The sequence below is a fragment of the Pelophylax lessonae genome (genome assembly GCF_965119305.1).
Source record: "Pelophylax lessonae genome assembly, chromosome: 7".
In the NCBI taxonomy this organism is placed as follows: domain Eukaryota; kingdom Metazoa; phylum Chordata; class Amphibia; order Anura; family Ranidae; genus Pelophylax; species Pelophylax lessonae.
In genome coordinates this window covers 52,117,277-52,143,703 of record NC_138774.1, presented here as the reverse complement: position 1 = coordinate 52,143,703, position 26,427 = coordinate 52,117,277, and the positions used below count along the sequence as shown (strand labels likewise).

The 26,427-nt window shown below is 44.0% G+C and overlaps 1 protein-coding gene across 1 annotated transcript in view; it reads right to left on the bottom strand.

The window, feature by feature from the left end:
- Positions 1–26,427, bottom strand: part of LOC309560274 (complement C4-B-like) — a 249,941-nt gene that overhangs the window by 85,191 nt on the left and 138,323 nt on the right. Inside the window, exons 22-27 of the mRNA XM_082263867.1 lie at positions 20,507–20,558; positions 16,917–17,006; positions 16,125–16,328; positions 14,967–15,042; positions 4,976–5,132; positions 4,514–4,615 (exon numbers count right to left, since the gene is read on the bottom strand). Of these exons, the coding sequence (XP_082119993.1) occupies positions 4,514–4,615; positions 4,976–5,132; positions 14,967–15,042; positions 16,125–16,328; positions 16,917–17,006; positions 20,507–20,558 (681 nt within the window). The remainder of the gene's footprint in view (positions 1–4,513; positions 4,616–4,975; positions 5,133–14,966; positions 15,043–16,124; positions 16,329–16,916; positions 17,007–20,506; positions 20,559–26,427) is intronic.

Below are 26,427 nucleotides of genomic sequence, written 5' to 3'. Positions count from 1 at the left end.
GGAGGACCTGAAGGGGAACTGCAGGTACTTTGCAATTGACCAATAGGAGGGAGGTTGTTGGGGGCAGGTTGGGGGCAGGATGTTCCAAATTCTGTATAAAAGTTAGCTGTGTTCTTCCAAAAAATGGTCTTCCTGTTTGAACTTACATACAGCCTGCTTGGTGTTTGTTCTAATGGATTCCGAATGGCACATAGCTGTAGTTCGGATCCCGGAGCCTTGGTTGACCGAACCATCAGACGTTGCGATCTGCAAGCTAACTCACGAGTAGCAGAGGAGTGTCGGGAGAGCGGAAGCGAGCGAGCAAGGGTCTCGTCACAGTCTTACTTTCGGGGAAAGACGGTAATTGGCATGCTGAAGAAGTGCGCAGGCCATTTCCACCATTCAATCCTTGCCAAACAGCGACTGAGGTGCATTCAGGAAGACCTTGGCCTACCCAAAAACAACTTGATTAACGATGTTCCAACACAATGGAACTCAACACTTCACATGCTGCAAAGAATGCTGGAGCAGAAGCGAGCTCTTACCATCTATTCAGGTGAATATGGACTTGGAGGATATTCTTGTCCTACTGCTGATCAGTGGGACATTGTAGCCAATGTCATTAAGACCCTCCTCCCCATAGAGGAAGTGACACTAGAGGTGAGTCATTACGACTTATCTGTGTCATCTATCACCCCATGTGTGAGAGTGCTGAAGATGCTTCTTCAAGAGAATGAAGGACCCAACACACGTGGCACTAAAACATGTAGGCAGGCCATGAGGGACAGCCTTGTCAAATATTTTGAGAAGCATAAAGAGAAAAAAAATGTTGTGCTTGCATGTCTTTTGGATCCTCGATACAAGAATCGTGCTTTCTCTTCTGATGATGTATTGGCCAAGGCAAAACAATGGCTGACAGAAGATATTCAACAGGAGGTGCAGGAGGTTCCTGCCCAAAAGACAAGTTAGGAAGAGAAGGTTTCTAATCTGGAAGAGCAGGATGTTGCAAAAAGGGAAAAATGTCCAAAAAGACAACGGACAGAAGAAAAACATCATCGTGGTCGAATAGATGCCATGTTCAGTGTTATTGGGGCCTCATGCAGGATTCTTCTGAATCTGTAATAATGAGCCTGGATGATGAACTTCATCTCTATTTGAAGGAACCAGTAATTGACAGAAGAAGTGGCGATCCTCTTCAGTGGTGGAAAGAAAATGAGGCACACTACAAAATACTTGCTTCTCATGCTAGAAGATACCTTACTGCTCCTCCTTCCTCAGTACCAAGTGAGCGTGTTTTTAGTGAAGTAGCAGCAATTTATGAAAAAAACAGAAGCCGTTTAACTGGTGAACTAGCTGAAATGTTATGCTTTCTGCACTATAATATTGTTCTACTTAACTGGGAGTATTCAAAGTGAGTAGTGCTAGTGTTCAGTCCACTTTCTTTTGCACTGCAGCTACTAGATTTAATCATTGCAGACAGTGAGTGCACCACTGCAGCAGTTTATATAAATTTTGTTTTGGGAAGCCTTTAGGTATTATTTTCCCAGCACTTTATTTTTCACAGTTGTCTACAGTTGTCTACTCTTCTAGAACTCGTTCATTCACATGATGTGAAACTGATGTCACTGCAAGTGATAGCTGTGCGGTTTTCCTATCAGTTTTCATGCAGGTAAGATGTGAAGAACGAGCCTTTCATGTTAAAAATGTTAATAAACAAACATTAAGATGTTCAGTACCTGATTTGTGTAAAAAATTGTCTTTTTTTTTCAAAACTTTAAATCTACAAAATATCGGCCAATACTGATACTTTGTAAAAAACACAATGATACCAGAGCGCTAAAAAACCACCAGCATATGGGGTGTAGATGGTTAATCACAACTGAGTCGACTGAGTATACTCCACATCTGTGATGTTTTATCTTCTTCTATAGTTGCTACAATGTCTAATGATTTGTAGACGTGACTGCCCCGGTCTGATGAAAATTTCTTAGCCTCCGGGCCGGTATTTTCTCCTTTCTCGGCTGTGTTTAATTAACATTCAGTTCAGCATCATCAAAAACCCCACAGTGATCACGGCACTCTAGCACCTGAAGAAAGAGCGCGCAGGGTGTTGATGACCCCGCGCATACTCAGAAACGCGTCGTGCATGCCGTGCCTAGCTGACATACCTTACATTCCCTGGCGACGGGAGTGCCTCCAGCCACCACCCGCACACCGCAGCCGCTGCTCAAAGACATCTGACTGCTCATCGCTGATCGTCGCAGGAGGTAGCCGGCTCCCTTTCCTCCTACCATCAGTGATTCAGCCACAGACGGCGTTGTGTGAATGGATGACACCCCCCAGAGGATTGTCATAAGATCGTTGAAGTGTTACAGCCCTACTATCATTCACGTTTAGTGAGTTGTTACTACTTTTGCCTTGTCATTAATAAAAACTGTCTGCACTTAGAGCGCTTTTCCTTTTTTCTTTTTGTCAATACTGATACTTTGTGACCAAAATATCGGTATCGTTATTGGCCCTGAAAAAAACATATCGGTCTATCCCTAATTGGTATTGGTTGCAGGAATGGTGCCTCATCATTGGTATTGCTTGGGGAAATAGCACCTCCTCATTGGTATTAGTTGGAGGAATAGTGGCTCATCATTGGCATTGGTTGGAGGAATAGTGCCCCATTATTGGTATTAGTTGGAGGAATAGTGCCTTACCGTTGGTATTGCTTGGAAGTTTTGTTCTCCATCATTGGTATTGGTTGGAGGAAAAGTGCCTCCTCATTGGTATTGGTTGGAGGAAGAGTGCCTCCTCATTGGTATTGGTTGGAGGAAGAGTGCCCCATAATTGGTACTGGTTGGAGGACTACTGCCCCATTATTGGTATTGGTTTGAGGACTACTGCCCCATCATTGGTATTGGCTGGAGGAATAGTGCCCCATCATTGGTATTGGCTGGAGGAATAGTGCCACATCATTGGTATTCTTTGGAAGAATAGTGCCCCATCATTGATATTGGTTGCAAGAATACTACCACAACATTGGTATTGGTTGGATGAATAGTGCCCTGTAATTGGTATTGGTTTGAAAAATACTACCGCAACATTGGTATTGGTTGGAGGAATAGTGACCCATCATTGGTTTTATCTAAAGGAATAGAGCCCCATAACTAAAATTGGTTGGAGGAATAGTGCCCCATCTTTGGATTAGTCAGAGGAATAGTGCCTCAATGTTGATAATGGTTGGAGGATTAGTGCCCCGTCATTGGTATTGGTTGGAGGAAAACTCCCCATCATTGGTATTGGTTTGAAGAATACTGCCCCATTGTTGGTATTAGTTGAAGGAATATTGCCCAGTCATTGGTGTTGTTTGGAAGAATACTGCCCCAACATTGGTATTGGTTGGAGAAATAGTGCCCCATCATTGGTTTTAGTTGAAGGAATAGTGCCCCATAATTAGTATTGGTTGGAGGAATAATGCCCCATCATTGGTATTAGTCAGAAGAATAGTGCCTCACCTTGGGTAATGCTTGGAGAATTAGTGCCCCTTCATTGGTATTGGTTTGAAGAATACTGCCCTGTTGGTATTAGTTGAAGGAATATTGCCCAGTCATTAGTATTGGTTGGAAGAATACTGCCCCATCATTGGTATCATTGGGAGGGATAGTGCCCTGTAGTTGGTGTTAGTGACAGGAATTATGCAACACTATTGGTGTCCTCTGGGAGAAATAGAGTTTCATAGCAATGGGAGGAATAAGGCCCCAAGGACTGGATAAAGGTTAGCAAAGGGCCACATGCGGCCCACAGGCTACGGTTTGGAAACCACTGGAGTAAAAGAAAGGCTACGCCCTCTGTCAAGTTTTTTTTAATACTGTCTGTGCCCCCATTGGGGAGATTCACTTCTCTATTTGTACTGGAGACCATTGTCAATGAAAAATGAGAGCAAATCCAAAATTTTAGAATTTTCTCTAGAAAAAGAACTGTCAAAGGGGGACAATGCTGCTCCTCCATCTACTACAGTAAGAGTATTACAGTAATTTTCACTCTAGGGCAGAAAGTGTGTCACTGGCAGGATCACCAGGTGTAAAAAAAGGGGGGAAAAAGGAAGGCTAATGCAGCCATGACATCTTAGCTGGCAAGCTACAATATATTACATGTTTGTTCTTGGGTTTTCAAAATAAAAATTTGCTGTGCAAATGCATGTGTTTGCACAGCCATCTCAAATAATCCTCCCAATGTGTTTTATTGTGTATTTCCTATGATCTTAAGCTCCATCTAGTGGCCATAAGGAGTTTTTTTTCCTGAAGTACCTTAGTAAGGAAAATACCACAATATGACCACTAGATGGCACTGTTCTTTGGTGTAGATATGATTGGGTGAATAAAGGCAATCTGATTGTCTCTGTGTGCCATGGGACACTGACAGTGAAACGTCTGACAGGGGTTTTAACCTTTCCCTTTTGTATCCAAAATAATAATAATATGAAATACTGTAACATTGCCCCCTTGGTTGTGCTGCCCCAGCTGTGCACACTGCCAGATTTATGTACCGCTTTGTTGTCATCTTCCGCAAGAGCTTCCCCAGCATGATGGAGAGCAATCAGCACGTAAGCCGTTAGCGAAACTTCAGCGTTCTTCCCGGTGACACCTCCCTGCAGAGAAAAAAAAGACAGATTTGGACACTCAAGGACCAGTTCACATAGAGTTCCTACTTCAGGCAGATATAAACAACACACATTAATGCAGCTCTGTATTCAGTAATAAACCGTTACATTAATATTTGTAAATGCAAGCAGTGTAGGTCCTGAATTTGATTTGTACCAGATGTTCACAGCCCCTCCCACCAGCCATGATCTGGATAGAGAAGCGCAGTGACCCAGTGGGTCTAAAATAAGGTATCCAATGAAAACAGAAAGGTTCTGCCTCCAAATATTATTAGCATGTTGATCCTGGAGAGGAAGGAGGAACCAAGGAAGACAAAATGCAGTTTTGAGAGTCCTGTATCTTCTTACCATCATATCTTGGTGGATGACCGTTGTGGTTTCCTGGAAAGCCCCAGTTTTGGTCTGCTTGCTGGTGAGATAGGTGACAGAATTCCGGATCTCCTCCACATCAACATCAATATATTTACGACATAAGGACATCACTTTCACCACAAAAGACGTGAGCCTGAGGAACACAGAGGGGGAGCAAATGGTGAACATTAAAGTATAATTAAAAAGACAAAACTTATTATTTTTTAGTTTTATATAGAGTGGAGAGGGATTAGAACACCTGTCAGTTCATATTGCTGTCTGTGCCCCCATTAAGGAGATTCCCCTTCTCTATTTGTTCTTGTTTGCATACCAGGGGCGATTCATGTTCCACCTACGTTCCAAGATGGTGGAAGTGACATGTCACGCTGATCCCACCCAACGCGTTTCATCAACAACTTCTGATGTCATTAGAGATCACATGGTCAAATTTTTTTTTCCCCAGCCATAGTATATTGGGATTTTCATGGTGCCAAAACACAATATTTTCCTAAAAATTTTTTTTTTTTCATGTACACTGCTCAACAAAATAAAGGAACACTTTGAAAACACAGATCAGATCTCAATGGGGAAACATTTTGAGAGGACGGATGGTGTCCTGGGGTATTTTCTCCCAGATCTGGACCAGGGAATCATTGAGCTTCTGAACAGAGTGAGGTGCAACCTGCCAGCGTTGGATAGACCATTCATAATGTCCCAGAGGTGTTCTATTGGATTTAGGTCAGGCGAGCGTGAGGGCCATTTAATGGTATCAATTCCTTCATCCTCCAGGAACTGGCTGCATATTCTCGCCACATGAGGCCGGGCATTGTCGTGCACTAGGAGGAACCCAGGACCCACTGCACCAGCGTAGGGTCTGATAATGGGTCCAAAGATTTCATCTCAATACCTAATAGCAGTCAGGTTGCCATTGTCTAGCCGGTAGAGGTCATTGCGCCCTCCATGGATATGCCTCCCCAGACCATCACTGACCCACCACCAAACTGGTCATGCTGAACAATGTTAAAGGCAGAATAATGTTCTCCACGCCTTCTCCGGCCCTTTCACGTCTGTAACATGTGCTCAGGGTGAACCTGCTCTCATCTGTGAAAAGCACAGGGTGCCAATGGCAAATGCCAATTGAGCTCCACAGTGCCAGGCTGTGAGCACAGGGCCCACTAGAGGACATCAGGCCCTCAGGCCACCATCATGAAGTCGGTTTCTGATTGTGTGGTCACAGACATTCACACCAGTGGCCTGCTGGAGGTAATTTTGTAGGGCTCTGGCAGTGCTCATCCTGTTCCTCCATGCACAGGAGGAGATACCGGTCCTACTGATGGGTTAAGGACCTTCTTTGGCCCTGTCCAGCTCTTCTAGAGCAGTGGTCCTCAACCCTGGCCTACAGGGCCCACTAACAGGCCAGATTTGCAAGATAACTAAAATACATCCCAGGTGATATCATTTGCTGCTCAGTGATTGCAGTACTCTAGTCTGCATCTCCCCAAGGTAATACTTAAAATCTGGCCTGTTAGTGGGCCCTGAGGACCGGAGTTGAGGACCATTGTTCTAGAGTAACTGCCCATCTCCTGGAGTTTCCTCCGTGCTCTTGAGACTGTGGTGGGAGACACAGCAAACCTTCTGGCAATGGCACGTATTGATGTGCCATCCTGGAGGAGTTGGACTGCCTGTGCAACCTCTATAGGGTCCAGGTATCTCCTCATGCTACCAGTAGTGACACTGACCCCATCCAAATGCAAAACTAGTGAAAAACAGTCAGAAAAGATGAGTAGGGAAAAACATTTCAGTGGCCTCCACCTGTAAAAACTATTCTGTTTTGGAGGTTGTCTCATTTTTTCCCATCTAGTGCCCCTGTTGTTAATTAGAGATGTACCGAACTGTTTGCCGGCGGACAGTTCCCGGCGAACTTTGCATGTTCGCGTTCGCCGATGCGGGCGAACATATGCGATGTTCGGTCCGCCCCCTATAATACATCATTGAGGCAATCTTTGACCCTGAACTTCACAGTCAGCAGACACATTTCCAGCCAATCAGCATACCTCCCTCCCACACCCTCCCACCTCCTATAAATAAGCAAGGGCAGCATCCATCTTAGATCATTCTGAAGCAGTGTGTTAGTGAGAGCAGGGAGAGTGTTGCTGCTGCTGCTGTTAATAGCGAGGGACAGTTGTTAGTCAGTGTTCCTGGTCTTGCTAGTCAGTGTTCTTGGTCCACTACTGCTGTAAGGACAGCATCCTGACAGCACCCCAAAAAGCCCTTCTAAGGGCTGGTATTTGTGTAATTTTATATATATACATATATATATATATATATATATATATATATATATATATATATATATATATATAGTGTCCCCAAAAGCCCTTTTAAGGGCTGGTAATTGAGTATTTTTTTTTATTTATATATATATATATATATATATATATATATATATATATATATATATGTCTCTAGTGTCCCCAAAAGCACTTTTTAGGGCTGGTAATTGAGTATTTTTTTTTATATATATATATATATATATATATATCTATTGTACACTGCAGTTGCCTGCCCGCTGTGTGTGAGAGGCCACAGACCCACCACAGACTGTACTGTGTGCACACCACACTCATTTCGGGTGGCACACAAAATATTTTTTTTTTTCCTCTGTCATAATTGCAGTGAGTGCTGTGTCAGGTCCACAGAGTGCACTGTACCCACTGCAGTGCACTGCCCACCACTGATATATATACGGTGGCACAGCATCTTGTTGCAAATTGAAAAAAAAAAAATATTTTTTATTATTGCAGTTGCCTGGGCTGCCAGTGACTGTCAGGTCCACAGAGTGTACTGTGCCCACTGTAGTGCCACTGCGTGCCCACCCACCACTGATATATATATACGGTGGCACAGCAGCTTGCAAAGTAAAAATATATATATATTTTTTATAATTGCAGTTGCCTGGGTGCCAGTGACTGTCAGGTCCACAGAGTGTACTGTGCCCACTGCAGTGCCACTGCCCACCCACCACTGATATATACGGTGGCAGGCATGACTTTTTTTGGATTAGTGTCTGGGGGGGTCTAAAAAGCGTACCTGTGAAGTTTCAGCTCTGTAGCATGTCCAGAACCAGAAAAAAAGATCATATAGGTGTAAAAGGGGTTCCCACCATCCCTGCTCTACTGAAAAATTATTTTTTTTTCTGGTTCTGGACATGCTACAGAGCTGAAACTTCACAGGTACACTCTTCACAGGTACACTTTTTAGACCCCCTAGACACTAAATCACACAAAAAAGTTCTTAAAAATTGTCATTTTTGATAGAGAGCCAATTATTGGAAAAATTAAAAAAAAAAAAAACTTAAAAAAAAAATTTCTTTGTATTTATTGTCTGGGGGGTCTAAAAAGCGTACCTGTGAAGTTTCAGCTCTGTAGCATGTCCAGAACCAGAAAAAAAGATCATATAGGTGTAAAGGGGGTTCCCACCATCCCTGCTCTACTGAAAAATTATCTATTTTTCTGGTTCTGGACATGCTACAGAGCTGAAACTTCACAGGTACACTTTTTAGACCCCCTAGACACTAAATTACACAAAAAAAGTTCTTAAAAATTTGTCATTTTTGATAGAGAGCCAATTATTGGAAAACTTAAAAAAAAAAAAAAAAAAAAACTTTAAAAAAAAAAAAAATTTCTTTGGATTTATTGTCTGGGGGGGTCTAAAAAGTGTACCTGTGAAGTTTCAGCTCTGTAGCATGTCCAGAACCAGAAAAAAAATAGAATTAGGGTTAGGGCTAGGGTTAGGGTTAGGGTCAGGGCTAAGGTTAGGGTTATTTTTAGTGCTTAGGGTTAGAGGGTTAGAGTTAGAGGGGTAAGGGTAGGGCTACTAACTCTAACCCTAAGTATCTCACCGCAACCCTAACCCTAGCCCCTAACACTAAACCTAACCCTAACCCTCTAACCATAACCCTAATCCTCTAACCTTAACCCTAACCCTCTAAGCCTAGCCATAAAAATAACCCTAACCCTAAACCTAACCCTAGCCCTAAACCTAGCCCTAGCCCTAAGCCTAACCCTAGCCCTAACCCTAATTCGTATTTTTTTTCTTGTTCTGGACATGCTACAGAGCTGAAACGTCACAGGTACACTTTTTAGACCCCCCAGATGCTAAATCCAAAGAAATGTTTTATTTTTATTTTTTTTAATTTTTCCAATAATTGGCTCTCTAACAAAAAATTACAATTTTTAAGAACTTTTTTTGTGTGATTCAGTGTCTGGGGGTCTAAAAAGTGTACCTGTGAAGTTTCAGCTCTGTAGCATGTCCAGAACCAGAAAAAAAATTAGAATTAGGGTTAGGGCTAGGGTTAGGGTTAGGGCTAGGGTTAGGGTTATTTTTAGTGCTTAGGGTTAGACGGTTAGGGTTAGAGGCGTAGGGGTAGGGTTACTAACTCTAACCCTAAGTATCTCACCGTAACCCTAACCCTAGCCCCTAACACTAAACCTAACCCTAACCCTTAAAGCCCAGTTCCTGTCCCATTTTGGTCGGTTCTGGTCTGTTTGCGGTTGTTTGCGGTGCGTTAAACGGGGAGTTTGGTCTGTCACTGTGAAGCGGGCGTAACCCTTACACTAGTACACTACCTGATCGATACAACATCATACCTGATCGTAAACACACACTGGATGTTTTAAAGCACGTTATTCCAAACAATTTAGGAATGTTAGGTGATTTATGCCCTTTATGGAATAAAACCCGACTCTGCGTCAACTACGTAATTTTCCATGGGAGTTTTGCCATGGATCCCCCTCCGGCATGCCACAGTCCAGGTGTTTGTCCCCTTGAAACAACTTTTCCATTACTATTGTGGCCAGAAAGAGTCCCTGTGGGTTTTAAAATTCGCCTGCCTATTAAAGTCTATGGCGGTTCGCAATGTTCGCCGGTTCGCGAACATTCGCCGATGTTCACGTTCGCCGTTCGCGAACGGCAAATTTTATGTTCGCGACATCACTATTGTTAATTTCATTACCACCATAGCAGCCGAAACTGATTAACAACCCCCTCTGCTACCTAACTAAACTGATCAATATCGTAGGAGTTTCATTGACTTGAAGCTATACTCTGATTAAAAAGTGTTCCTTTAATTTTTTTGAGCACTGTACATTAAAATCATATTAAAAAAATCCATTATCTATATATAGCAAAACATTACAGTTGGTTGTTTCTTCTGTACAGGCTACACTGTTGTTTCTTCTACATGTTTAGCCAACAACGGCTGCATACAAGTATATATATATAGTACAGGATCAGAGGGGTGAACAGCCGGCTCGGAGACAGTCCAGTGAAATAAAATATGCTTTTATTCAGCAAAAGGCAAAACAAACAGAAAAAAAAACAGATTTGTCTTGAAATAAATCCACCGAAGGGTAAATCACAGTCTTTACAGCAAGCAGGCTTAAAGGCAACTATTAGACAGCTCTAGCCAGAGCTACAGTCTCTCAAAGGCTTGGCTCACCCAGTACAGGTCACAGACAGCAATGGCGCTTCCCTCTCAGCGTACTGGTGTCTCTTCCACTCCTAGCAAACAGCTCCCCAATATATATATATATATATATATATATATACTTGTATGCAGCTTATATATAGAAAGGTTTTGGCAACACTCCTCCAGAAGAAGCCGTTGCCGGCGAAACATGTAGAGGAATCAACACTGTAGCCTGTACAGAAGAAACAACCAACTGTAATGTTTTGCTGTATATAGATAATGCATCTCATAATATGATTTTAATGTATAAAAATTTTTTTTTTAAGAAAAAGAAATATTGTGTTTTGGCACTAAAAAAATCCCAATATACTATGACTGGAATGAAACAATATACTTTAAGGGATGTGGTTTATTGAAAGGTCTTAAACCCCAAGAGTTACCTCACAATTCAGCAAACACCGTTCACATGTAGGCATTTTGGGGCGTTTTTGGGGAGTTTTTCTGCTCTAGGATCAGCTCTCAAAACGCCCAACAAGACAAATCCTATTCATTTCAATGGCCCCTGTTCACATCTGAGCGTTTTGTTGCTGTTAGCAAAACGCCCAACGCTCAAAAAAGTACATGAGCTTCTTTTTGGGCAGATTACAGGCGTTTTCCATTGGTCTCTATTCAATCTAAAAACGCCTGCACAAAAAACGCCTGTAAAAACGCCTGTAAAACGCTTGCAAAAACGCCCATAAAACGCCTGAAAAAACGCCTAAAAAACGCCTGTAATTAGCAACGCCAAGATGTGAACGTAGCCTAAAAGACAATTTTTTTAGAGGTGTAACCAGTGTTAATTTCGTCAACGAAAACGTTTTGTCACCGATTTCATCAACAACATTTTTCAAGTGACGAAAACGAAACGCAAAGTATAGCACATTTTCGTCAAATGACGACAACTATGACGAAAATCAAATCCGTTTTCATTGACGAACGTAAACTAAACGAGAATGTGAGGCAGGGACGTTTACCCAACTTCCGGTTTTCACGGAGCTCCACTTGCTTCCGCTCCCAGTAAGCGACTGTGTGGCGTCTGGTGTGGCGTGCCCCGTGACATGCGGCGTGATGACTACAATAGAGTCGAGACCAGTCACTTCATCAGAGCACTGCAGCACTACAGCCAGAGCCAGGCCTCCGGACTCCAGACCCAACTCCGTCACATCATCACACGGCAGATGACCACGCAGGCAGTGGCAACGACCACCACATCCAGAGCAGAGCACCCACTGAGTGAGTTACAACAGCCAGGCCAACCATTACTGCCTCCCCTGAGTCCCGCTGGCATCCGCCATCCAGCACTGTGTGTGTGTGTGTGCGTGCATAGGCCGCTGAGGCCGGCCCATCCTGTTCAACTTCAGAGTCAGACCACCCTTAAACCTGAGACAGCCATCCAGCACTCTGAGCAGCACTGTGCTGTGTGCACTGCAGGCAGCAGCATTACAGGCCTCCTCTCTGATCTGACCACCGCAGGCATCCGGCACTGTGAAATGCATACAGGCCATCCCTTAGACCACCTGAGACCACCATCCATCCAGCACTGTCCATGTCCAGCAGCATTACAGGCCTCCTCTGACCACCGCAGGCATCCAGGGCACTGTGCATTACAGGCCATCCCTTAGACCTGAGACCACCATCCAGCACTGTGTGCATTACAGGCCATCCCTTACCACCATCCAGCACTGTGCAGCAGCATTACAGGCCTCCTCTTACCTGACAACCATAGGCATCCAGGGCATTACAGGCCATCCCTTAGACCTGAGACCACCATCCAGGCTCCAGCACTGTCCAGCAGCATTACAGACCTCCTCTGTCTGACCTGACCACCACAGGCATCCAGGGCATTACATGCCATCCCTTAGACCTCAGACAACCATCCAGGCTCCAGCACTTTTCAGCAGCATTACAGGCCTCCTCTGTCTGACCTGCTGTGTTCTTCTGTTGCCATGAGCATGACACAGGACTGATGAAGTGAGCTGATGCTTATTTTTTCTTTCCTGGAGTCTCTGCAGCTGTTCTTGGATGGTTGAGGTAGGAAGGAAGTTGTTCTCTTCTCTGAGGATGTTTTTGTACCATTCTTTATTCATGGCTGTGTTCTTAGGCAAAATTGTGAGTGAGCACGCTCCCTTGTGTGCTGAGAACTTAGCAACCCCCCCACCACCACAGTGGTCTCAGGTCTCAGGATGCTGTACTGTTGCCATGAGCATGACACAGGACTGATGAAGTGAGCTGATGCTTATTTTTTCTTCCCTGAAGTCTCTGCAGCTGTTCTTGGATGGTTGAGGTGGGAAGGAAGTTGTTCTCTTCTCTGAGGATGTTTTTGTACCATTTTTTATTCATGACTGTGTTCTAAAATTGTGAGTGAGCAGTGAGCACACTCCCTTGTTGGCTGAGAACTTAGCAAACCTCCCACAGTGGTCTCAGGTCTCAGGATGCTGTACTGTTGCCATGAGCATGACACAGCAGGACTGATGAAGTGAGCTGATGCTTATTTTTTCTTCCCTGGAGTGAGTCTTTGGACAATGTTTTTTTGGGATGCCCCAAACATTCAGAAAGGGGAATGAATCATTAGAGAAAATGACTTTACTCCAGTCACTTTGACACCAGGTAAAGCTGCTGAAAGGTTTTATTGTGTTCTGTTCAGTTTCTTGACCTGTTAAAGTCCATGTAAATGTGCACTGCATGACTGGCATCGTCACGAGTTGACGAGCCTGCAAAGTTTTTGTTTTTTTGTATTTTTATTACATTTTTATGTTACCCCCTTTGGTCAAAAAAGCAATATTCTTGGCAAACAGTTTTGCTTAAATAAAGACGGGATGACTAAATCTGTGTCTGTGTAGTGCTGTGCTAGTGCATGCTCAAAGCTTAATACCATCAATAATAACATATTTGATTTTTCACTCCAGCAGTAGTATATAATGAGTTTGGAAATTGTAGAGAAATGCTTAAATAATGCATTACAAATTACAATTGAACTACACCCATTTGATTATAAATGACTAAAATGAAGGACGTTTTTAGTCTACTAAAATGTAGGACGTTTTAGTCAACTAAAATGTAGGACGTTTTAGTCGACTAAAATATGCTGGAGTTTTAGTCGACTAAATACGACTAAAACTAAAACACTTGCAGAAGACTGCACACGTACTGATCGCCGGCCGAGCGCTCGGCCGTCTTTTGTCCAGGGCTGTCGTGTCTGTTGAAAACTGCAAAAGACTGCACACAAATTTTGTCGGCCAACAACAGCCGACTGCAGTAGTGATGTCATGTGATGGTTAACTTTCCTTGTCTTTTTTCTTTTCTGAGCATGCCCAGTCTTGCTAATCTGCTGTCTGTCGGCCGAAACTGTACTGACTGGCGAACAATCGGTCGTTCTGGTGACGGACAACAAAAATTTTAATGCCTGCAAGACAGATTCTGTTCTGCCGAAAATGCGCTGTCGGCTGTCGGAAGCATCATACTAACAAGCCTACAATCGGCCGATCGGTCGTCGGCCGAATATTTACGGCCGACAATCGGTACGTGTGTACGAGGCTTAAAACTAAAATGCCATTTTAGTCCTAAGACTAAAACTAAATTGAAATTTGCTGCCAAAATTAACACTGGGTGTAACTTAAAGTGGAACACTGCCGTACTTACCTCCACTCCAGCGATGTGACATCACCATTCACCAAGTCTCTGAACTGACATCTTCACTTTTTGACTTTTTCCAGGTTAAGGCTCTTCATGATCTTGATGTCATTGGCTCGGGATGATTTAACTCCTACTTGTGTCATTACCTGGGTCACCTGCTGGTGGTACTGTTGTTCCCAGAATCGAAGGGTGCAGTTCCGGTGGCCACCAGTAGGTGTCTACCAGCAGCCAGGCTATCTGAGTATTTAGGCTGCACCTGATGAGGGCTGCTTCAGTGTTCTTCCTGTGAGCCATGTCCCGGCCTGATCCTTGTTCCTGTGCCTGGTTCTGACCCTTTTACCGAAACCTGTGACCTGCTCCCTTTACCCCGCTCCCTGCTTCCAGTACCTTGCTCCTGTTGGTTCCTGTCCAAGTCCTGGCCTTGACTTGCTTATGTGTGCTCCCTCCATTTGTGCATACAGTAGTTAAGTTATTGTTTAGGTTTCTGCACTGATTTTTTATTTGTCATTTATTTGTCATTTACATATTTTAAGGTTTACTGGTGTAGGTGTTGGAAGAGTATTATTTGTCGTAATAAACCTAATTTCACTTTATTCGGTCTGGTTCCTGACTTTGTAAGGTATAGCCCACTGATATGGTCATCCTTGCTGGATACCTCCATGTGGTATACCTTACACATGCGCACAGGACTTAATTCATCCTGGCACCAGGGCATGCACATGTGCAGCTTGGGGTACATTTTTAAGCTAGCAGGTGGCCAATAAGCTGTATAGCTAAGGAGTAATGGGGGATTTACTAAAACCGGTGCACACAGAAACTGGTGTAGCTGTGCAAAGCTCCTCTTACCAAGTGCTGCTGGGTCTATGTAGCCAGGCCCCGTATGATCCGTCAGGTTTCCTGTACTGTAGTATCCTTAAGTATCCTGGAACAGAAGCACGGATCAATAACATTTAACTTTATCTCTGTTGATTTTTTTTTTCAATTTTACCATATACATATAACAGACAACAACTACAAACACATATAGCTTTATACACAATGCATCCTGGGTTTGGCTGTGAAATTCTCCTTGTCTATCTGTCTACCTGCAAGGTAATTAATGTGGCCAGTCTCTGGGTGGAGACCAAACCTGATTTTAGCAAGCCAAGCCTGCAGTGTCATGCTTGTGATAAAGTGTGATAGATTGTGTAATACCTGAACAAGCAGCCTGTTTGTCTGCCCTGCTCTGCTAGATTGGATTTCCCTGTGTATGACCTTGGATCAGATATTGACTATTCTCTGAACTCTGCCTGCCTTTTACCTGGACTGTCACTGAACCTCTCTGCCTGTCTGTCAACCGCAAGTACCTGTTTGCTTTTCTCAATTTGTGCCTGCCCTGGCGTGGTAGCCAAACACTATAGAATTGTGCATAAGTCCTGGGGGCAACCGAGTACCGGTAGGCCTGCTTGCCTTATGGGAAAGGGGGCTGCTATAGATGAAGAACACAGTAGTCAGCTATATTGTATGACCACCTACATTAGGGGTAAGGGTGACAGGGGACAGCAAGACCATTTGTATAGAGCATACTGTAACTTTTTAACAATGAGTGCCCATTAATAAATATAGGTAGAGCTATGATACATTTTGCACATACGTTGATTTAATGGCCATTTGCGAGCTATGATACATTTTGCACATACGTTGATTTAATGGCCATTTGCGAAACGCGTCAGTACCAAATGTAAAGTCAAACAATAAATATGATCTCCAAATTACTTTTATTTATCCTGCTGTGATCTGGCTTCCTGTTAGAGGGGGGGCTACGTTTCGTTTTCCATGGTCCTACTGTATGTAGGAATGTAGCCTCCCTCTCTTACCCGTTCCCGGGATGGATTATGGGATTTGTAGCATGCAAAGACAATATTTGCATCATCTGAATAAACCCCAGACCATCCCTTCTAACAATTCTTGCTTCATCACAATGAACCAATTGCTAACATTTGTGACCCCCTGGTACTGTCTTACCGTTTCTCATGTTCTCCAGCCCCGTGTCCTTGCGGTCTGGTGGAAGAGTTAACCACTTATCAGTTTGGTCGAGGTAGCGCATGGCGTACACTCCCGGAGCGGTGGAGATCATAGTCTGTTCAGCGCAGCCATAGGGGACTCGGATCAACCTACTCACTCCATCAGAGCTCAAGCTGTTATTAATGGTGTTTATTGGGTTGTCCACTGCAGGAGAATAAAACATAGATTTACAATGAGGATAAATGATACATTTTTCAGTGTAAACTGAGATCTAATAAAGGAGTTGCTAAATGCATTCGTGAGAAAGAATAATTATAATCTAAATTTTATATATAAGGAAAAATGATAAGCATAATGCTACGTTATCTTATCAGTGTGTGATCATGTTTTACAAATATAATCTAATTTCTAATATATGTCTGAAGAAAAAGAGATTTAAGAGTTGTGCAATTACTAATACTCATACTCCCAGCTGATTGGATGGCTATAGCTCTGTAGGGGATATGTTAGACCTCTGCAGAGACTCCACTGCTTTCACACAAAGAACAAGGGTTGTTCTCTACAGCATGCTGGCAGAATACAGGCTTTCCTACTCAGGCTGTGGCTGCCTTCCACCAAAAACAAACCATATGACTATTGCAAAGCCTTTGTTTTGCTTCATACCGAATTTATTTCGCTGATTTAAAATAAAAGATCAATTAGCCTTTATTCAGGTCTATTCTCAGTGATATTTTTTTTTTTTACCTTAGGTGCATGCCTTGTTTGTCTAAATGCAGTCATGACAGTACTTACTGTGAATCTTCACACTAGAGCGGAAATCAGCATCTGGGATCACATTTGAAGGTAAGTCATCATCAATTCGTATATCTCTTCTGGATACATCTGCATGAAAAAGGAGACAAAAAAAGAGTGCAAGGTACAATATGTGGGATAAACCGGACTTCAAGTGTAACAATGTTAACCACTTAAGCCCCGGAAGATTTTACCCCCTTCCTGACCAGGGGGTATTTTGCGATTCGGCACTGCGTGACTTTAACGGACAATTGCGCGGTCGTGCGATGCTGTATCTAAACTAATTTGGCGTCCTTTTTTTTCCCACAAACAGAGCTTTCTTTTGGTGGTATTTGATCACCTGTGCGATTTTTTGATCACGCGCTATAAACAATAAAAGAGCGTAAATTTTGCAAAAATAGCAATATTTTTCACATTTTTTATATGAAATTCCCCCCCAAAAAAATGTAAAAATCAAAATTTTTTAACATTTTCGGCCAATTTGTTTTATGCTACCTATGTTTGGTAAAAAAAAATCCCAAAAAGCGTATTTTGATTGGTTTGCGCAAAAGTTATCGCGTTTACTAACAAAGGGAAAGATTTTTGTCATTTTTGTTTTTTTTTTTTTAACGCGTAAAGGCGGCGATCTGCAATTTTTTTTGCGGTACTGCGACATTGCGGCGGAGAGATCGGACCCTTGACTGACATTTTTGACACTTTTGGGGTTACCAGTGACATTTCTACAGTAATCAGTGCTATACATATGCACTGTTACTGTAAAAATACACTGGCAGTGAAGGGGTTAACTTTTTTTGAAAGGGAGGGGCTATGTGTGTCCCTAGGGGCGTGCTTTCTACTGTGATTGGCTGTGGCTTCAGATGTATGAAGAGTGATCAACGGTTCTACATAGTAGAACCGTATGATCATCCTTCATACACAGGGGAGAATGACAGGCAGCTTGTTTACACCTCCGGGGGCGCGCGCTCGCTCCCTAGACCCTCACAAGCTAGTGACGTAGCCCTAAGTCACTTTGCCTGTGAGGGGCTGACTGCCGACGTAGATCGGCGTTAGGCAGTCGGCAAGTGGTTAAAGTGTTGCCAAACCTAGGAGCCTGCACTCACTATATCTGGTCTCCCACAGTACATAGAACTTGGAAATGCAATAGTTTTACTAAATATAAACTGTTAAATACCTTTTTTTATCAGCAGTATATACAGAAGCAGTCTTGTGAATAGGGATGGCCTTGCCGTTCGCCCGGCGGTCGGTTCGCGGCGAATCTTGCTTGTTCGCTACCCGCCAAATTTGCGAACACATTGCGTTGTTCGCGGCGGCCATATTAGTTTACATTGGGGAGAACTATGACCCATGACACAGCCGTCAGGTGGAACGGGACAGCCAATCAAAACATTTCAGCACATGGACATGCCCCCTACCCTATAAATAGACCTGAGCTGTCGGCCAGTTCACATTCCGTTTGTTGCCAGCGTAGGGAGAAGTCTGCTATGTGCATCAGGGCTTCTTCCATGTGAGAGTAATTGCTTTCCTTGCATACAGTGGCGGCTAGTTCTAAACTTTTTTGGGGGGGGGGGTGGCAAACAACCCCCCCCCCCCCCCCAGTCCACACTAACCCTGCCAGGGTCACAGCACTGCAGTTTCTCCTCCCAGCTAACCCAGTCTTCTTTAGATCCTGATTGGCCAGGAGGAGAATCCGGAAACCGATAGCGAATATTGATTCGCTAGTGTCACAAGTGGGTGAGTTCAGGGCACAGTGCTCATTGTGAATCAACCTTTTTCAAGCCAATTAGAGCCTCAGTTTTTAATCATAAGCTTGAAAAAAAAAATTGATGAGTCTGGCGCCCCACATGCAAACTAGTGGGGGCGGCGCATGCAAACTAGGGGGGCGGCGCCCCTGTGCCCATTATGGACCAGCTGCCACTGCTGGCCTAGAATAGGAGGAGCCCAAGTAGTGTTCACTTCAACCAAGTCCAGTATGCAGACCCATAAAGAAGGTGAAAAAAAGTCAGCCATCTGTCCCAAAAAGCGGTTAGGGTCTGTGAGGGTAATAGTGCATAGGTGGTTATAAAGAACAGGCATAGGTTTGGCTGAGCATTCTGTCTGTATGGTGTCATTAAAGACTGAAATGGAGAGAACTAAAGAATGAGAAAATGGTCTACTAAAAGCATGGAATAATTGCCAATATCTGAAAAAATGTGATGCCGGACTATATCTGGTACAAATAGCAGGGGATGAATGCAATATAACATGGTCCGCTAGGTGGGGGATTAGCTTTATCTGGACTTTCAGGCCTGTGGGTCCAGAAGGGAGTATAGATGGGGCAAGGTGGGAATAAGCCATAGGAGGTGTTTGGAGAATACTGCTGTGGTATCCAGGCTTTGAAGGTGGTGAGCATAGATGGCATCAGGGGGTAGGGGACCTTATTGCCATGGAAAAAAGTGACTGAAGGGCTTTCATAGAGGAAAGCACTGCCGCCCGCAGTGTTAGAGGTATCGGGCAGAGCCACTATTGGGCGTTGACTAATTGCAAGGCCAGAAAATATTTAAAACAATCTGGCATAACCAGACCCCCTTGTGAGGAGGGTTATGTTATGATTCTGATATTCTGATGGATCCACCTCCATCCAGCCCAAAGACAATAAGTAGGAATCATTTTTTTTCACTTTTATATCTTACTGTATTTATTGCAATGTGTTTCCATTTCATATGTAGTGCATTTTTTAAAATAATGAAAAATGTTAATGCAAAATAGAAACAAAATGGATCTGAATAAATTTGGATCATATGCTATGTTGTTACGTTATTTCTGATGCTTCAAAAATTACCAAATGGCCCAAACTATTGCATCATGTCATCCGAATGAGACAAATGAATATGAATGAATTTATAGTAGTGATCGACCGATATGTTTTTTTTATTGCCGATACTGATATTTTGGTCATCGCATGTCGGTATTGGCCGATATTTTCGTACATTAACATTTTTTTTTCTTTAATACATTTTTTTTTTTTTTTGACAGGTACTCTTGTGGACGGATCTGGGGGTCTAAAAGACCCCAAACCCCTCATCTGCATTTAAAAGCATTCAAAATGGTAAGTTTGGCTGTTTTGAATGCTGTAATTTTTTAGAATTTGGCGCAGAGTACCCGGAAGTGATGTCATGACATGGAGACCCGATCAGAGCCGAATGTGGCTTTGATTGGGTCTTCTCTTCAGCGGCCGTGCAGGCTGGTTGCCCAGGTCTCCCGGTGGGACAGGAGACCCCCGCGGAAGGAGGTAGGAGGGGGGGGGGTGTCCCCCCCCACTTCTTGTAATGACAGCCGAGCGGTAATATCGGTAACCTCAGGGGAAAGTGCATATCGGCCCTCGATATATCGGCTTTGCCATTAATCGGCCGATCCCTAATTTATAGCTTTCGTTCTAATTTGTTTTGGATTCATTGAAATTTGTTACTATTGTGATTTGGAGATTCGGATGTAATCTGAATTACGTATCGTAATGAAACAAATCACACATGTCAGTATTCTCCTGTCTGTTTACATCATTCTTAGTGCAGATTTTGTACAGCATAGCACCAAACAACTGAGGTATTTATTACCTTCTGGATTCAAAACAAATGTTTTCTCTTCAACCACTGGAGCACCTTCTCTCTGCAAATAAATAGAAAAGAATAACAAAGACTGCAATGAGACAAACCCTTACTGAATTAAACTTAGATTACTCTCTTTTTTAATAAAATACCTGTTTTCACCTTTTTTATTCTTTGTTGCATGCAGGTGGTAGTGGTAGTCACTGCTAATGTGAAGAGCGGTGCTGCAGCTCTTCATAATAGCAGGCAGAGTAGGAGCTGATGCAGTAAACCAGTGAACGCTCAGTTAAATGCAGGTTGTTTCCCAGTGGTAAATAAAGTGGTCATATGACCACTGTTTACTGCTGCTGCAAGGGAAGCATGACATAGGACCAATGTGCCTTCTGCCATGGGCTCCAGGCACCATCTTAGGAGAGCCTATGTCTAATTATGATGCAAGATTTTGCCTGCCATCTTTGAGATGCAGAGTGCTATGAATAGCTGGTACTACATCACATATGACGCTTTTCCACTGCATGGAACCGAACGGTTTGGCTCGCATTTGCGCTTTTCCATTGCATGGTACGTGTTAGAATGGTTCGGTACGGTACGGCGTCGCTTTTCCACTACATGGTACGGCTCAGTACGGCTCGCTTAAATAGTACCACCTCGGTTGGTGTTCCAAGCGGGCCGTACCGATACCATATCCCACAATCCTTTGCATGCAGCATTGATTGTTTGTCACTACTAGCCACTGATTGGTCAGAGAATCGTTGAAATCCCACCCACTTACTACTAAGTACTACAACAGTGGAAAAGCAAACCGAGCCAAGTAGAGGCTATACAGTGCTGAAAGGTGCCGACTCGTACCACGCAGTGGAAAAGCAAACTGAGCTGAGCTGGGCCAAGCAGTGCCAAGTGGAGCCGAGCCGGTACTTGCAGTGGAAAAGTGCCTATAGGGAGCTCAGTTTGGAGAGTACTGGATAGGGACAGGAACCTGTTTGCCAGGGAAAGGTAACCCTATATCCAGGGACAGGTTCATAACAAGGAGAGACAGGGTTATATAAGGTCTTACCTGTGAGAAAGGCCAGGGGAGAGGAAGAGGTCCTAGATAGCATAACCAGTGCTCTGGACTGGTGGAGGAGATACCGCCCAGGGGCTGAGCTTACTACAGCACTCCTAGCTGGGAGTGTCTCATTTCAGGAAAAATTCCTTTGGACAGTCATTGGAGGAATCACACCTTTGCATATAAGCTCTGCATTACTGAGCAATTATATTATATATTATATGTGTATTTGCTCATATGTGACAACACAGAAAAACACTCTGTTGTTATAACTGCTGATTATGATAAAAACACAAGAGAAGTTGTGTCTCCTGTTCTCTTTCAACCTCTGCCACATGGTAAGCAACCGCTATATGCTGATCAGGAGAGCCCCTTTCAGATATTTTCTGTCTACCTGTACTCCTTAAGTGTGACAACACTGGAACATGATTTGGTAAAGCATGTTGGCCTAGCAACTTGTAGACTCTATTGCAAACCAATGTGATAGGGCAGGAAAAAGAAATGGCAGTCAGGGACAGAGAGTTGTCACCTTGTAACAGGAAATGCCTGCACAAGAACCTGCCCTCTTCAGACACACGTAGGTGCCATTAAAGAGTATGTAGACCCAACATTTCATATTCCTGATATGTGTCTGCTGTTCCATGTACTTGTCTGAAAAAGTATCCTGTTCTCTTTGTATTGCTTCCTCTGAGTAAAATCCCTTGTGTTCATGCCAGTCCCTCTGCTTTCCTATTAAAAAACTGACCATACTTAGAAGAAAAACACAGCATGGTCAGTTCTCTAGTAGGGATGGGTTAGATGTTTGAGTCGAACACCCCGGGCGCTCGGCGGCAAGTTCGCCCACTGATGAGCGCCCCATAATGCACTGCACGAGTGCTTGTGATTGGCCAAAGGATGCACCTGACCTGTATGCTTTGGCCAATCACAACACAATGTCCTGTAAGAGCCATGATTGGCCAAAGCCAGGGTGCCTTTAGCCAATCATGGCTCAGGGGCTAAGTCCACACCCCACACTATATAAGGCTGCTGCTTACATGGCAGCCGTGTACAGTGTGTTATGATAGAGATTAGGCAGGTAGTTAGTGGATAGTGTGTTAAGTTAGTTTAGTGCAGTCAGTGTAGTGAACAGGCATACCCCACTTTTAAAATGTATAGATATGTTGTAGTCCTGGGTCCCCTCTCGGTGCTCCCCAAGTTTTGTGTTTCTATCACTTATAGTTTGTGAGCAGTGCCATGCCAAGCTGACCAATACTTCACATAGACGCCAATGTTAAAGATGGGGATCAGTGCCATGCCAAGCTGATCAATATTTCCCAAAGATGCTTGAATAAGGGTCTGGTATGGATAAAAAAATTGTGGCGTGGGGTTCCCCTCAATCCCAAGAGCCTGGTTTGGACTGGAGGGGGGACCCTACGCCGTTTTTTAATCTGTATTGCCGGGAGTCGACAATACATTACAACTGTGAGCAAGTTTAACCACTTCAATACCGGGCACTTTCACCCCCTTCCTGCCCAGGCCAATTTTCAGTTTTTAGCGCTGTTGCATTTTGAATGACAATTGCGCGGTCATGCAACAATGTACCTAAACCAAATTTATGCCATTTTTTCCCACAAATAGAGCTTTCTTTTGGTGGCATTTGATCACCGCAAGGTTTTTTCTTTTTTGCTAAACAAATAAAAAAAGACTGAAAAGTTTGAAAAAAAAAAAACGTTTTTTTGTTTATGTTATACAATTTTGTAAATAGATAAGTTTTTTCCTGCACTGATAAGGAATGATGAGGCTGCACTGAAAGCCACTGATGAGGATGCACTGATGGGGTGGTACTGATGGGGTGGCACTAATATGCGGCACTGATAGACAGCACTGATGTGCACTGATATGTGGCACTAATAGGTAGCACTGATATGCAGCATTGGTGGGCACTGATAGGCAGCACTGCTGGGCACTGATAGGCGGCATTGATGGGCACTGATAGGTGGCACTGATGGGCACTGATAGGTCGCACTGATGGGCACTGATTGCCATCTCTGGTGGCCATGATGGGCATCCCTGAGGTCATGGCTGGGCATCCCTGGGGTCATGGGTGGGCATCCCTGGTTCTAATGGCACCCCCCCCCAAGGGTCTGCACTGGTAATCAATGATCTGATTACCAGTGCAGACCCCCCCCCCCCCCTGTCAGGAGAGCCACAGATCGGCTCTCCTCTACTCGTGCCTGTGAGGCACGAACTAAGGAAAGCCGATTAATGGCTCTTCCTGTGTACTATGTGACCAGCTGTGATTGGACACAGCTGGTCACATGGTAAAGAGTCTACGTCACACCACATCACCGATCGCATTATCCTGCCGCTGTCATATGACGTCCGGTCAGGATAACGCAACCACCTTTCCGCCGTCAATCGCCTTCTAGGGCGGGCGGGAAGTGGTTAAATTACATTTTTTCCTTTAGCAATGTCAGTATTGCTGCAACAGCCTACATACATTGTACAAATGTGCCACTTCACAAGTACAATATGGGGACCCCCCCCCCCCCCCCAGGCACCCCCCCCCCCCCCCCAGGCACTATACTTAAAAAGGAATTTTTCATTTTTACTGTTTCACTTTAAGCATTATTAAAATCACTGCTCCTGTAAAAACAATCATTTAAAAAACATTTTTTGCATTGATACATGTCCCCCAGTGTAGTACCCGGGAACCCCATACACTTTTTATGGCAATAACTTGCATATAAGCCTTTAAAATTAGGACTTGTTATTTTTCATGTTGGTGTCCCATAGACTTTAATAGAATTTGCATGTTCCTTGGAACTTTTCCCTGTTCGAGATGTTCTGGTGCGAACCAAACAGGGGGTCTTTCGACCCATCACTATTCTCTAGCTATGCTAGCTATGTGCTCTCCTCCAATGATCAGTCGTGTCCTGACATACGTGCCCTATGCAACCAGTCACTGGGAATCTCAGTGTGCTGCTGCATCTCCTCCCCCCCCCAGCTCTTATGCAGCTGGGAACAGAGGGAATGTGACCTCTTATAAAAAAACGAAAAAAAAAAAAAAGCTATTTATAATGATTTTTTTTTTTATATCTATACACAAATCTTTTGTCTTTCATTTCTATTTTAAACTCAGTGGGTTGTTTTTCAAGCTGATCGTTTACAATCACTTTAATTCCTGATGGCACCTCCAAGCATCCAGCATCTTGGTGACTTTCGCGGCCACCAAAATGCATGGTACCGAAGTGCCATGCAGTTTGGTGCAGTGCAATTTTAAAAATTGTGCCTGCCATACTATTTGAACAGTCCTGCACTTTTGACAGACCACTGTGTGAATGGGATGCTGGAAACACACAACTATAAACAGCTTTCTTCTTGGTGGGTCCTTTTCTGGTTTACACATTCAGATCAGAGCAACATATCCTCGCTGGACACTGTTTAGCTGTTACCCGGCGTGTTCCTTTGGGCTTCCCTGGCTGGTATGTGTTACAGACCATCTATCCTACCACTAGTGCTGGGAGGATTTTGAGTGTACAGAGGCTGGGCGAGACCTGTTCTTTTAAAAATGACTGTGTTTTTTCCATGGCTATACATTAAATGTTTCTTTTGGAATCCTCAGAAGCAAAGTTTTTTCTATCCTCCCATTCATTATTTCTGGTACATTTAAGGACACCCCTCATTCCCCTCATTTACCAGTGCGCATCACATAGGTTATTTGTTTGGAAAAACACAATGCATATGCTTGAACGCACCTACAGTATATCATGTGAACAAGCACTTAAGGCACAGGTGTCAAACATAAGGCCCGCGGGCCAAATGCGGCCCTCCGGGCCATTTCATGTGGCCCTCGCACCTCTCCCGCAGCTGCAGCACCCCCTTTGTCTCAGTAGCCGGCAGCAGAGGACATAACTCCTTTGCCAAATCCTGCGCTTCTCTGTGCTCCTGCAGAAAGGCTCGTCTTTGCCCCCCCCCCTTTCTCAGCAGTCTGCAGCAGAGAGAAGGGCAGAACTCTTCCTACAGATCCTGCACCTCTCTGTGCAGCCGCAACACCACCTTGTCTCTGCCTCCCCTGGTCTCAGCATTCAGCAGACTCTGTAAGCTGACTTCAGCCCGCCTCTGGTACTCCCCCAGACCCTGCACTTTTTTCTTTCCAGATCCACCTTCTTCTTCCTGGCAGTAGCACAAGGTAGGGGGGTGCATTGTGATTTGTGATGTAAGGAAGGGTTGGTAACTCTTGACTTCTGATGGTGGGAGAGGGGCTTTTGACATCTCATGTAAGGGTGTAAAGCCCCGTACACACGTACCGAATGTCGGCCGAACGATCGGCCGTCTTTTGTCCAGGGCTGTCCTGTCGGCTGAAAAGTGCTAAAGACTGCACACGAATTTTGTCGGCCAACAGCCGACTGCAGAAGTGATGTCATGTGATGGTTAACTTTCCGTGTGTTTTTTCTTTTCTGAGCATGCCCAGTCTTGCTAATCTGCTGTTTGTCGGCCGAATTCTGAACTGACTGGCGAACAATCGGCCGTTCTGGTGACGGCCAACAAAAATTTTAAAGTCTGCATGGCAGATTCTGTTTGGCCGAAAATTCGCTGTCGGTTGTCGGAAGCATCATACTAACAAGCCGACAATCGGCCGATCGTATTTACGGCCGACAATTGCTACGTGTGTACGGGGCTTAAGAGGGCGTGGCGTGCTCTGGACATCTAATCTTACAGATACAATCGGCCCTTTGAGCGCAACCATAATGCTGATGCGGCCCGCAATGAAATTGAGTTTGACACCCCTGCCTTAAGGTTACAGAAGGATGTTCAGAAGGTTATTCGTAGTAAAAGTGCCTAATCTTTGATGTAAATAAAGCACAAACAAAGAATCAAAATGATTCACAATGAAATCATAGTA